The 14,942-nt window shown below is 37.5% G+C and overlaps 1 protein-coding gene across 1 annotated transcript; it reads left to right on the top strand.

The window, feature by feature from the left end:
- Nucleotides 1–1,592: 1,592 nt before the first annotated feature.
- Nucleotides 1,593–3,029, top strand: LOC146145480 (uncharacterized). The gene has a single exon (XM_083390585.1). The coding sequence runs from the start codon at nt 1,593–1,595 to the stop codon at nt 3,027–3,029; it is 1,437 nt and encodes a 478-aa protein (XP_083246711.1).
- The last annotated feature ends 11,913 nt before the right edge of the window (nt 3,030–14,942 follow it).

Genomic DNA, 14,942 nt, shown 5'->3' with positions numbered 1-14,942 from the left:
TAGACCGCAACTGACTGCTGCTAAGCGACACAAATAAAATGGTGCAAAAAATAGAAGGCGAGGCTACCGCACGATCTTACCGATTGCTTAAAAACTTGGCTGTTTACAGCTGATGGGCATTACAACAGAAGGCTGGTAAGCATAAAAAGCGTTCTAGCGGTAAACGTGGGACGTTGGATACAAGCAATACAGCAACGCGAGCGATGACTGTGGGGTAAATTTGCACAACAATTCCTGCTGTCTAAGCAAGTCGCCAGTGAAAAAAAGCGAGCGCGTATGACTGGAACGAGTTCTCGGTTGGACAAAAGGGTCACGAATCCATTCGTAGTTGGATAAAATTTCGGAGAAGGTTTTTGAAAATTTCGACTCGAGCTTGGACAAATGTTGCCCAAATAAGCTTTGCAAATTTAAAGGCAGCGTCATACTTTTCCTTTCAAGCAAATTGGACAATATTAGAGTATTGAGAGCTTCCAGACAGGTTTGCTTTGTTATAAGCTAACTTGAAATTAAACAATGTTACTGCTGTATAAAAGGCTATTGTTGCGTAACAATGCATTAATAAACATGCAAGGAATCAAAACTTTTAAACAGCTAAATCAAAACTTTTAAACAGCACTTAAAGACAAGGCTGCCACTCGTAGGGGAAAATCCCTACGGTAGGGATTTTTCGCCTAATGTAGGTTGTAGGGAATACCTACGGGAAAAATTGTGCTTTGTAGGGAAAAGTAGGGGGAAAAAAATTTGGCGTTCGACACGTGCAATTGAGTTATTTTTCAAAATAATTTTAACTTATTTAACATATTTTATAAAACTCAATACCGACTTATAAGAAGATTTTATCCAAGACAGTAAAATAATGTGAGAGAATTTATCCATAGGTCACCACACGGTGTCATAAAAGAGCGGGGTTATTGCCAAGGTTACTTGGTAGGCGTCTGTTGTCTGTAAAGCTTTTAATCGAGTTATGAATAGGCATTAAATAAAAGCCGGTTGGTTATCGTGGTCATTCAAATTATATTTGCAATTTACTTAACAGATTCTTAAAAAGCTAATCCATTTAATTGACCTAGCACAAAATGCCGAAAGAAAAACAAACTAAATATCGACCCCAAAACTACCGCTGTGTTTGGGAAAAAGAGAGTTGGGCGCAAGGGTGGCTTTCTGCTTCCAAAAATTGTCCAGGGAAGGCGTATTGCACCTGTTGCGACAAATACCTAAGCCCGGGAAAATCCGAGCTCATACGTCACACCAAAACATCACTTCACTTGCAGCGAGCCAAAACTTGCAAAGAAAATCACTCAATTACATCTTACGGTATTACCAGGGATTCTACAACAGTCAAAGCAGAGTTAAATGTTACGGCTCTGATTGCACGAAAAAATATTTCACTCAACTTTTTAGATTCTTTAGTGGCAACCCTTCATGGAATCGCCGATGACTCAAAGGGCATCAAGGGAATGACATGTAATCGCACTAAAGGTACTTATCTTCTAACGGAATGTTTATCACAATATTCGCATGAAAAGCTTGTTGAAGAATTAAAACAATCGGGCGGATTTTCAATATTATGTGATAAGGCAACCGATATCACAATGAACAAGGTTTTTTGCGTTAACGTCCGGTTTTTGAATGCGAACAATCACCCAGTCACGCGATTTTATCGTCTTATTCCGGTGGAGAACGGGGATGCCACTGGACTGTTTGAATCATTGGAGACTGCTTTGCAGCAGGATGCTTTGCTTTGGAATAAAGTCGTAGGATATGCATCAGATGGAGAGAATCTGATGCAAGGTACCCATAACTCTCTTCTGACCAGAATAGAAACGGCTGCACCAAATCTGTTTGTCCGTAAGTGTTACTGCCACACTTTTCACCTTGTTGCAGAGCACGCCAGTAAGGTCTTGTCAAAAACTGCTGAACAACTAATTCATGACATATACAATTATTTTAAGTTGTCTCCCAATAGGCAAAAAAGTTACGCTGAGTTCCAGAAGTTCGTAGATGTGGAAGTTCACAGAATTTTGAAACCATGCCAGACACGTTGGTTGTCTGTGGCCCAGTGTGTGCATCGGATTTTGGAACAATGGCCTGCTCTTGTTTTGTTCTTCACTGCGGAGGCCAGTGATAAGAGCTCCCTGCAAGCCGAGAGGGTACTGCAGGCACTGAAATCGACATACGTCAAGGCAACATTAGAGTTCTGCGATTATGTACTGGGAGACTTAACGGGATTGAATGTTATATTCCAATCGAATGGTTTTCAGCTTCATCGCCTTGTAACAGAGGTTGAGCGTGTTGTAAAGATGCTGTGCCAAAATTTTAGAAAACCACTACAAAACCTGACCAACATCGATGTTGACGACGTATACCTGTGGCTACCACTTGACAAAGTTTACCCTGGGATAATGGCACATGAATCCATGGTACTCATGCTTCCACACGAGAGAGAGAGCTTTCTTACAAGATGCAGAGATTGGTGCAGGGAAGCTGTGCGCCAAATCCTTCAAAGAATTAATCTGTGCGACCCAGTTTTAAATTCCCTCAAAGATGTGAACCATGCAAAAATCATGGATGGAAGTGCTGATGTTAGATCGGGTGGAATTCTTGCAAAAGGGTTTCCGAGGATTATCAGTTCGTCAAAAGTTCCGACTATTGATCGACAGTGGCGTTCCGTGCTTATTGATGACAATGTTAGGAAAGGAGGGTGGGAGAACAAATCCATTGTGGATTTTTGGCAGAGTCTTAGCTGCCTCCCTGAGTACGAAGAAGTAGGAAAATTTATGCTGCAAATGACCTCCTTGCCACAAAGCACTGCAGAGGTAGAAAGAACTTTCTCAAAACTGAATTCTAACAAAACAAAGCTTAGGAGTTCTCTAGCTGTACGGACTTTGGAAGCCATTATTAAAACGGCTGAAACATTTCCATCACATGTTGATGTGAACTCAAGGCTTTTTCACTTGTACACCAACGCAAGAAAGACGTACATGGAGAAGTACAAAGCAAATGACGAGGAATCCGTCGATTTTTATTAAGGACTGTTTGTTCCACATGAAGTAAAACTGCCACGAAGTTCAATGCACGCCCTATGGCAGTTTTATTAATTTATTCAAGTTCGTGTTAAGAGTTCCTAAATTGTTTTTCTGTTTATTTCGTTCCAATACAATACATCAATATTGCAACCGCGTTTAGGGTATACTTTCTTATTTAAAAACTCTGATCAATATCGTTTTAGCGAGTGTAGGTGAGTAGTTCGGGGTAAGAAAGCGCAGTGCCCCTGAGGACGAGAACCGACGGCTGCCTATGGTCTCTTATACATTCTTAATCTGATTCCCAAGGAACACGCCACTAAAATACCTGTCCTGAACTTCTTGAACTCTAGACAAAGTCATTTCAATAAGTAGATATTGCCCGTCGAGTATATTCGCAAATATGAGCAGTACATAGGATAAGGTAACGCGGGGATTCAATCCGCTAGTCTATAAGAACGTTTAAAGCGCACAATTCGGCGGCAGGTCACGCGTCAGTGAACAACAGTCACGTGTATAGTGACGTCAAATTAGCCAATATGGAGTAAAAATTGCTTGATAAATGCTACAATCGTTGTTTAATTCCAGAGGTATTACGCGACGAAATTTCTACCTGCATACTTTTCTTTGGTTAAATTTTGAAGTACTGTACTCGGCTTTAGAATTTAATCGTATTGTAATTTGCAGATCGGGTTATAGTAGTGCGAATTCGTTCGGTAAACGGATGGGAAAACTTCAGCGCTGTTCTGACCATTATTTGGGTTTGATTAGGTTAAGCAATCTCATAAGAAGGTACTTCTTAGTTACAAACTAATTATACATCCGTTTACTGAACTTAGAATTTTAGACTTCGGGTACCGTTCAATCTTCCATAAATGTAGCATTAAAAAAAAGAACCTCAAAATTTAAAGTTCAGCAACTAGTTCTCGGGCAAGCCTCTTCCTAATTTGTATTTTAGCCAACTTACGTCAATAGAGTCGTCATAGGACCCTTAGAGCAACCCGCCATAGCGTAGGGATAACGTAGGGTAAAACCGGCATGTGTTGTAGGGAAAAATGAAAAATTAGAGTGGCAGCCCTGCTTAAAGAACAATTTTAGTCCAACTGATTTTCGAAAAAGTTATAAAACTACACTTAATCTCATTTTATAAAATAAACTGAGTTCAGCAACGAAACGGAACTATTCTGCGAAGCCCTTGGGAAATTGCAACGACGCAGATTTTGAGAACCACTGGTTTAGGTCATGCAAGGTCAAAAAAAGGCTATAAAAATTGAAAAAAAAAAGTTTGTTTATATGGTAATAATCAAGACACATAAGACCAAGAGCAACCTGAAGTATGTGTTTAAATCTTAATTTAATTACAGCATGTGCATTTAATTTTTTTTTAATCTGACAATTATTTTATCTAAAAAAAACTAAATTTAAATAATAATTAAACACATACCGTCATCTTCTACAATAAATATGGTTCCGGCGATTCCATCTTCTTTGTATGCAGACTGATTTCCCTAAAGCCGCCGAAGACAAGCCCGCTCTAAAATCTTAAAAAATGTAAATGTATCAGGATCAATTGTCGAAAAGAAATAAAGCAACATTTCTTCGCTCTTAATCAATATAAATTTTAGTGTAAGAGCAAGTAGTAAAACGTTATTGAAATAAAGTAAAAACACTATTATCTACCATTATTGCGAAATGCCTTCGTAGTTCATTGTGCTTCTTTTTTTCGGTTTGTGTTTCTCGATTAGACAGTTATTCCTATAAAGTGCACGTCAGGGTAAATACAGAAAAATCAAATCAAAAAATCTAAACAAATGCATTACTGTTGAGTACTCACAATGTTTCGTACGAAGCGCGGCACTTCTGCGACAAATTACAAGCAGCTTCTGTATCAGACGTTTCATCTCGGAGGAGACGTATATGTAACAGCTTCGAAATGCTTTACGTCATTAAGTTACGAGTCCCAAAAATGCTTTCGAACAGTCCAGGAGCTTTAAGACTTTCGTTCCAAAATAAAAAGTTTTCACTTATGTTTATTTGAGCTGCAGTTTCTAGACAACACTAATTGACAAAACGAACATGGGTGACCAATTATGGGCGACCAACTATGGGCGACCAATTATGGGCGACCAACTATGGGCGACCAACTATGGGCGACCAACTATGGGCGACCAACTATGGGTGACCAACTATGGGTGACCAACTATGGGCGACCAATTATGGGCGACCAATTATGGGCGACCAATTTCTAGATATCACCCTAAAAAACAATATGGGTGACCAATTTCTAGACATATCACCACAAAAAAAATTCAGGGTGACCAATTGCTAGATATCACCCTAAAAACCAATATGGGTGACCAATTGCTAGATATCACCTTAAAAACAATTATGGGTGATCAATTACTAGATATCACCCTAAAAACAATTATGGGTGACCAATTTCTAGATATCACCCTAAAAACCAATATGGGTGACCAATTGCTAGATATCACCCTAAAAACCAATATGGGTGACCAATTGCTAGATATCACCTTAAAAACAATTATGGGTGACCAATTGCTGGATATTATCCAAAAAACAACTATGGGTGACCAATTGCTAAATATCACCGCAAAACAAACATGGGTGATCAATGGCTAGACATCACCAAAAAAACGAACATGGGTGACCAATTGATAGACATAATCAACAAAATGAACATGGGTGACCAATTTCTAGATACCACCCTAAAAGTGAATATGAGTGACAATTATAAGATATCACCACAAAAAAAATAATGGGTGACCAATTTCTAGATATCACCCTAAAAACCAATATGGGTTACCAATCTCTAGATATCACCCAAAAAACAACTATGGGTGACCAATTGCTAGATATCACCGCAAAACAAATACGGGTGACCAAATGCTAGATATCACCCCAAAACGAAGATGGGTGATTAATGGCTATATCACACAAACACGAACATGGGTGACCAATTTCTAGATATCACCCAAAAACACAATTATGGGTGACCAATTGCTAGATATAACCCCAAAACACAATTATGGGTGACCAATTACTAGATAACACAACAAAAACGGACATGGGTGACCAATTTGATATCACCCAAAAAACAATATGGGTGACCAATTGCTGGATACCCCCCAAAAAATAATATGGGTGACCAATTGCTAGATATCACCAAAAAACCATATGGGTGACCATTGGTTGTTGACCAATTGCTAGATATCACCCCAAAAACAGTTATGGGTGACCAATTGCTAGATATCACCCTAAAAATGAGTATGGGTGGCCAATTGCTAGATATCACCCCAAAATAATCATGGGTGAACAATTGCTAGAAATCACCAAAAACACGGTGAGTGGCATAATTTTAGACATTAATTAATTTGGCATTACGTTGAAAATTTTAATCTTTACCGGGGGACTTCTTGTAGATCATCTGAAATTCAAACCTAAAACAAGAAAGTTTACCATCAATTGTGGAAGACATTAAGATAAAAGTTAAACAACAATTTTACCTTTGGCTGTTTCGATAGATAAAGTGTTATATCAGTATAGACGAGCTTTTTGAACGAGGTTTCTAAAAATATTGGAAATTAGCCTGCCTCTCTAACTTGCTGTAGGCTACCTTTTCATTTTAAAACTTTGCATTACGCTTAATAAATGCTACTCGGATTTCCACTGACTGATCAAAATTGTATTTGCATCTAATACATTTAATATGTGAGATTTAAACAAGATCTAGTCCATTGGTTCTCAACCTTTTATGCTTCGTGGCCCCCTTTGAATGGCTCTCGACCCTCGTGGCCCCCTGTTTATAAAAATAACAGGCATTGTGTTTAACTTATTTTACTTCTTCGCGTTAATAACAAATACAGCCATTAATCAACGAATAAATGCACTTACTTTGTATTTAAATTAACTTCGTTTTTCATGACAAATCTTGTTCTTCGACGCCGCCATATTTGGCTCTGTTTTGTACTGAGTCAACGGATGTCACTACATTCGTCGAGATGATTTCCCGATTTTTGTTTTATTAATGCGTTACTATAAGCCTACTTGACAGATAAGATGTGCATTAACCGATGAATGTTAGCCTAAAAATGACCTTAAATATTTGAATAACCCTGAAGCGTATTATGCGTTTTACGATGGAATGTTTATTTTGCAACTGAACGGCCTTAAAGGAATTTGTGAAGCCGTTGCACCTGGCATTGCAAACTAGTTGCTCGTCTAACAACTTTGTAGGACACTTAATGATTAGGCAAGGGTATCGGAGAGTAATAATTGGCCGCCCCAAAAAAACGCTGACGCCGCTCTGGATGGCTACGTATGAAGCACCACAGTAATTGTTTCACCGCAGCGGTAGGCCTTTAACCATACTTGCCCTCGCGAACGACCAATTAGGCGTAACTTTCCGCGATAAAACAAATAAAAATGATCCAATATTCTACATCACTACTGACGAGTCAAAGCACGTGTCAGAAAAATGGGTTACAAAAACGTTACAAGAAAGGTTTATAACTCGTAAATTTTAAATAAGTGACCATTTAGTTTTCGCATAACTTGCTAGAGCTGCCCGTGGCCCCCCAATGACCGCTCTCCCCCAGGGGGGCCGAGGGCCACGGTTGAGAAACCCTGATCTAGTCGTTTGTATTCTTTCTCTTAGCTTAGTAACATTAAATAACACTTTTGCTTTAGGTTTAAATACAGGCAAAAGTAAACTCAATACATCTATTCTGCATCAACTTCCATGTAGTATCGAGAGGACTATTTATTTTGTAAATCACGAACGTATTCTTTACAATGCATCTAAACGCTGAGTTAAACTGCAATAACTCTGGAACTTCTAATGCGTATCACAAAACAAAATACAATCACGCGTCCCATTCACACAGTGGGGTCAGTCTATATGCCACCCGGAAAATTGTCTCTTGCGAGACCCAATAACCACCCATGGAAAGTCCCTACCCAGCCCTTGACCCCACAAACGCACGAGACCACATCACAAACAAATCAAAAATCACATAGCACCAAAAAATGGCGTACTAACTTACAAGCTTGCATCTGCAATTACTTACGGAGCTGATTTTAGCATACGTGATTACAGCGAAAATCGTCTTCAATCAAATACAGTGGAAGTCGATAACAGTTAACCTGAAATAACTATCGCTTAATCTGTCTTAGCCTTTTGATATATTCTGCTTTATATTTCGTATTCTACGACTGTAATTCCTCTACTTGTAAAGGATTCCCTTTAAAAAATATTATCTTCAAACTTTTCTCGAAAATGTTTCTGTAAATTTAAGGTTTTGTAGAAAATGTTTCTGCAAATTTAAAACTTGTTTCACTAAATGCTATATTTATACTGCGCATTGTAATAACTTGCTTCTCATAATAACCTCCTTTCTCACAACTCAACCTTTTGTTCAAGCGTCAAACTTTTCTGGCAAAGAAACCATGCTTTTCAACAAGGCTGCGCGCGCAGCATTCTAGAACACATAATCAGCAATTTTCGCGCGGAAACAAACGGCGGAAGAACTACCGGTTAACCGCCTAAACGATCATGTGACCAGATTGGGCAGTGTGATTGGTTGGTTGCCTTATGCAATGTCCCGCACCTTTCTTTACCAGAAACAGCTAAAAATGTCAGACAAGCAATTGTCGTCCCTCCTCATCAAAAAGTTTCCGAAACAAAAGAAAATATTTTTAACGGTATTCAATGTTGGATAAATGTTTCGTCGCCATTACTGGCATTTTAATAGAGGTAGATGCAATAAAATATTTATTTTACGATAGCGAAGATTTTTTTGTTTGGATTCAATGAAATATGCAGCTGATGTAATTTGTACATACAAAGTGATCCTGGAAACTTTCAGAATATTGCTAGTGGGCGCTAGTAACTTAAGCACACGGGGTCAAACTAATCTTGTTAAACTACAACAATCAAATCAAAATTCTCGTAGAGAAATTATTTTACACCAATTTATTGAAACAAACCTAAAAAAAAACGAATATTTTATAAAAAGTTAACTAGAAAACGAAAAGTAAGATTTAATTCGAAAAGTGTTTAACACAAATTTCAGTAAAAACTGTTATTTAAAGACGCTTTTAGAAAATACGATCGGTTGTAAATGTGCAAAAATTTGGCAAGAAAACCAATGTGTCGAACAGCAGCCCGGGGATGTGTGATATAATCGGATGCCAAGGGGTAATATCGGTACCAGACTTGGTTATTTGGCGACAATTAAGACGTATTTAGATATTTTGCTAAAATATCGGGTATCATAATAATAACAAAACATCGGACATTCCTACTGTCAACTAGGGTAAGGGTCGGCAACCTTTATTGCACTGCGGACCGGTTTAAAACTAAAATTTTGTCGCGGACCGACCTTGAAAAAACAACAAATGTTCAGGAAAGGAGATTTATTACAACTTTCAATGCGAACTTTATGCTCGTTTTGCCGCAAAGAAATGCTCCCATCTAAGAATTATTGAACTTATAGAAACCCGCGAGCGGCATCCGGCCAGCCAAACAATTTAGTTTAACCCGGTCCGCGGCTCATTTTAATAAAACTTTTAGGCCTTTACAATTTTTTCTTAAATTACACTGGTTTAACATAATTACCAATTCCTATATTCTTACCAGCTTCTCAAAATAAGGATATTTAAGTTCGTTTTTCAACAAAATTTTAATCTTGCAACCCTGCTACGGACCGGTAACCGGCGTTTGCCGACCACGGAACTAGGGTTAACCAAACGCTAGTTTGTAACAGAATAAAAATATCGTCTGCAAAACAAAATAGCAAAATACTAGAGCGCGATGGCTGTTGGTCGTAAAAAGGTACAAACAAACAAAAGGAAAATAATATGCTTGTTTATGGCTGGTTTACATGTCGCAAAAACGGACTTCGTTGTATCAACCACCCTATACACTGTCAACGAAATAATATACAACAGAAAAACGAAACGAATGGACTTGATTTTGTTTAAGTTGGCCATTGTAATGTCAAATTCTATATAATGGTTGCATTTCGAGAGTTGGGTTGCGGCTTTGTAAATCGACCAAACAAGGGCAAATGCGTCAACACAGCGGTTGTAAACGAATTGGGCGATGTTTCGTGTTTGGAGTATGACGACACAGGAAAGCATATCGAAAATTGATGGACAATACAGTTGGGGCTACGGACCTTTCACAGAGAGCGTGTTTGTGTTAATGTTGCACACAAAACAAGTTCACATTCGTGTGAAAAAAAATAACAATTATATAAAAAAAAAACAGGCGTATATAGGTGAATTTGTTCAGCAGTGCGAATTTGTATTTCGTCCGCGACTATAACCGCCCACATTGTATTGTTTCAGGGTCGCAGTGGATATTTTTTCATTTCTGTTCTATTTTTTTTTAATTTCGTATTTAGGCATATACTGCAAAAACGCAGAGAAATATAGACCCGTGTAAGGCACCTTTATATAGTTTCACGGCAAAACATAGAAACATACGCAAAAAAGTAAAAAATATAAGGGCACTGGGCAGATACGCAATTTTCTTCTCCAAAGGGTGACGCAGTAAAATGAATATCAAAGACTGTACATAGTGCTAAAAGGAATAAATATTTATTCGAAAGGTTCACCAAATACTTTCTACATCTGTATGGGCTTTCGTATTTATTCTACGTCTTTAACCTCCAGCCATTATGCTTTAAAGCAATTTGTTAAAGCTTGCTTCACCGCATTACCCAGTTCAACGAGAAAAACGAAACGGCAAAACACGTAAAAATAATTGTGGCACGCCCGCCGACTTTGTAAGCCAAAGTCGGTTTAGCTCAGAGATAGTTTATAACCTTTGAGCTTTGGATTATAAGTTAAATCTTAACCCATAAAGAACAAACTTTGGATTATAAGTTGATTTATTGTGGATAAGTTGATTTATAAATCTCAGAAATTTGCTCACGTACCTCCTAAAAAGATTACATTTTCGGCATCTCGGTTTTTTGACCGCTGCTTTAGCTCAAAAAAACGAGATGCCGAAAATATTATATAGGGTAATCAGGTGGCAGTGGCACCATATAATAAAAGTTTCTACTTTGACCTGATGAAGCACGGCTGTGCAAAAGTTTATCGAATATCAACACAAACTGTCTTTATATAGTGCCACCTGATTACCCTATAGTCATAATTCGACAAACACGGCCATTTACAACGAAATATACAGTCCTTCATTAGCCATCCATCCTCTAATAAACCGCGGGGCGTACGGCTCCACGCGCTTAAACTCCAAAGTTTTTTGCAGTGCCCAAATGCAGGCTACACCCTCGGGATCTCAAGCGAGTTGTTGTTGTGTTGTATCTGGTTGATTTCTTCGTCAGCCGTGTAGGCCAGGATCGGGTCTGCGATGGCGCAAGGCATCTGCTGAATGTCCCAGATCAGCGCCTGATGATCGTCTCCTGGAACAAGCATAAAAAGTCGTTGTTAAGTTGGGATAAACGATAAAAATGTGTTTTTTATTGTGTGGAAGCAAAAATTTGATGCACTCTAGCTGGACTATTTAATCTCAGAACAGATGCTGATTTTGGGCGATTATTTTTTGACAAAAAAAATCAGAAATTTTAACCTAAATACATTTTTTTGACAAAATTTTGACCTATTAAAAAGACATTGATTTAAACAACATGTTGTGGTTTAGTTCCGCATTAGTGTCTTGGAGTCGTCAACCACACGTTTTACAACTTTTACTGACGATTGCTGGTTCACAAATCAAATAATTTGTTGGGATTATGCAGAACATTTAAAACCTTAGTTGTTATGTTTGGCATATCAAAAAGACCGACAACTATAAAAATGCTTAAGAAAAACAAGACGATGGTTTTTTTAGAAAAATATTGTGTAAATAGTTCAAATATACGTAAAAAAATACAGAAAATTAACAAAAACTTGGTTGTAGAAATAGGAAATGGGATAATTGCAAATCGCAAGCGTAAAAATACAGCCATACTAAAAAAAAAAAAAATTTGAGCTGAACCTCATGCGAGCAACTAGGCCTGGGTGGTAAATTCTGCAAGTTTGCTATACCATAATATAGCACTAAAAAAGATATAATCAGTTAATATGTCGTTGAATATAACTCAAAACAATTTTTTTTACGTTTTTTTTTCATATTTTAAATGAATGACAATTTCAAAAATGTGACTATAATTTGTAAACGATTTATGTGCATTTTTAACCGATTTTGACTTGAAATAATTTTGACTAATTATGACCTAATGGGTAAATTTTGACAAAATTTTGACTTTTTTTGACAAGTCAAAAAATAATCGCCCTACTTTTAAAGGGATGTTGAGCTTATATAGAGGCTCATCACTTTCTGTAGGACATTAGGCTTTCTGCTCTTAACACGTTATTTTTATGTTAAACGTGTGCATACAAGCCTTTATCTATTATTTTTGAAAACCAACTGAAACGCCACGCCACGTAGTGGTTAGACCAGTGATTATCAAACCTTGCGCCGCGGCACACTAGTCTGTCAAATGCCGCCGCCAAGCATGTGAGCCTTAAATAGACACTATCCAAAGTATCCATTGAAAACTGATAATATTAGTACATTTATCAGGTGCCTTGTTATGTATTATCTTAGGCGATTCTAAAGCTAAAAAAATCCTTGTTTTATAGAAAATAATTTTAAAAGTGTTTTGCACAATAACTTAAAAACACTTACATCAGGAATTTTTAATTTTGTTAATATAGTATTGTATACCAAAACATATGAAGTACGATGTTGTTTCCGTAGTGGACGACCATACTTTTTAACCAATATATCTGGTATCGGAAAAACATACAAGATAACGGCTATAGCGAAAATACAAAGTATCGGCCATTGGCAAAAGGCAAAGTAATGGCCATGGATTGACTTTAGGCTAGATATTCATGGAAACGGCCGCTGTTTATTTTCTTACAAATTTGTTGATTGATAAATGTGTCAGTTTGAGCATTCTTACTATTTTCTGAACAGGCCCGAGGAAAAAAAGTGGTATAATATATGTCCCGAAGGCCGGTTGAATCCCCTTGTTCGCTAGTTATTTGTTTATCAGTTTAATGTTCGAAAAAATATGTCACAAAACACGTCTCTATCAAGAAATTATGTATCTCCAACTTTGTTTTGTTTATCTATCTTGTTTAACGCGGTGGTAAAACATTGGTATACAAGGAAAGGTTTTTTAATAAAGCAAGAGCAATTTTTAAATGCATTTTTCAACAATATGCAGCGTCTTAGAATAAACTCCAAACAATCCATCTAAAACTGCCTTGTTATCTTGTTTGGCTTTTGTGGCAAAGTCAGTTCATCGAATGGGCTTATTGGATTAAATATTAAAAAAGGTTTGCTACTTTTCTTGTGTGCAGTATTTATCATGGCTTTGGAGCAGTCGTAAATGTTAAACGGCTCCGGCTCCAGCCGGAGCTCTCTTTTATCATAGGTTAGCTCCAGCTCCAGCTCCGGAGCTTATTGATACCACTGCTCCGGCTCCATTACGTCAAAAACTGAGGTTTAAGGCTGAACGCTTAATTTGCAATATCTAGCGTAAACGCTTAATTTGCAATATCTATAAAGGTGCGCCAAAGAGGCAATAATTCCTAATTTTGTGAAGAGTTGCTGATAAATTATGTTAATTCAGCTATTAGTGGAAGGCTAGTAGCATAGCATCTTATGAAATACATCGGAGCCGGAGCTATTTTTTAAACAACTGGCTCCAGCTCCTGCTCCAGCTCTTCATGTGAACTCCGGCTCCGTTAAAAATGTACGGCTCCGGGGCTCCGGCTCCAAAGCCCTGGTATTTATGCAGTTTATCTGACACGATACAAACCGAATTCTGTAAGAGCGCACAAAGCAATATTCACTGCACAAATGATCTGCTTGTGCAGCATTGTGTATTTTTGCAATGACTATACATATGTACGTTTTCTTATGAATCATATTACTTGACGCTGTGTTATGACGGTCAAATGTAGATTGAACTATAGGCCCAGGTTATAAAATTGAAATAGGCCGAGCATGATTCAACTATTATAATATGTTCAATTAAAGAATTTCACCACATATATCAACATTTTAACCAAAATGCCATGAACGAACCTTTTCCAGTTAAGTGAAATCAACAAAAAATTGTAGAACTACCATATAAACCCCAGTCCTAGAAGGTGTGATTACTGGGTAGTTTATTTTTATCACTTTAACTGAGATTTTCGAGATCTTACAGGACTTAAAGAAGTTATATTTTGCAAAAAAGTGAACCACTTTCCCTGACCGTTGGTGGGAGCCAATAAAGAACAAAACAAATACCTCCATTCCATCGACAGCCGTGGTTGCCAAGTAGTTTGGATCTTGCTAATTCCAACATAGACGCAGAAGCGGTTGGTGTCCTGAGTCCTAAAAAAATAAAAGGATGGCAGTTGAAATGTGGATATGATCACAAACTGCGAAAGTGCGATAAATCTTCAACAGCTAATGTATTGTCAACAGTTGAAAACATCTTGTCAAAAAGTTTGATTGCAGCAGTATACAAGTAACATATAGTAATGAGGGTAATAAAATAAGCTAAAACATTTCAACATACTTAAGCATGACAACTTTTACTTTACAATAACCAGAAATTTGCATAACAAAAAATACATAAAAGCTAAAATTAAAAAAATAGTCTTTACCAAGGAATAACTTAAACAGGTTTAAATTAAAAGAAAAAGTTCTAAAAGCTTTTAATAGCTTGAGAAGCACGCCGTTTTGAACAACAATCAGTCAGCAAGGTGCAAAACTTTGGCGCTGGTCTAGAATCCTACCACAACGCACATTATTTGGGTTAGGGTGCGGGTTAGCGTTTGGGTTAGGGTGGGTCAAGTATTATTATTAAATAAAGAATATAA

Source organism: Ascidiella aspersa, chromosome 5 (genome assembly GCF_963924565.1).
Source record: "Ascidiella aspersa chromosome 5, kaAscAspe10.2, whole genome shotgun sequence".
Taxonomy (NCBI): Eukaryota; Metazoa; Chordata; class Ascidiacea; order Phlebobranchia; family Ascidiidae; genus Ascidiella; species Ascidiella aspersa.
Note: the sequence above shows the minus strand (reverse complement) of the source record. Positions and strands in the feature narration are given on the sequence as shown.

Coding starts and splice junctions, on each gene's coding strand:
- LOC146145480 (XM_083390585.1), top strand. CDS start 1,593: ATGAACAAGGTTTTTTGCGTTAACGTCCGGTTTTTGAATGCGAACAAT.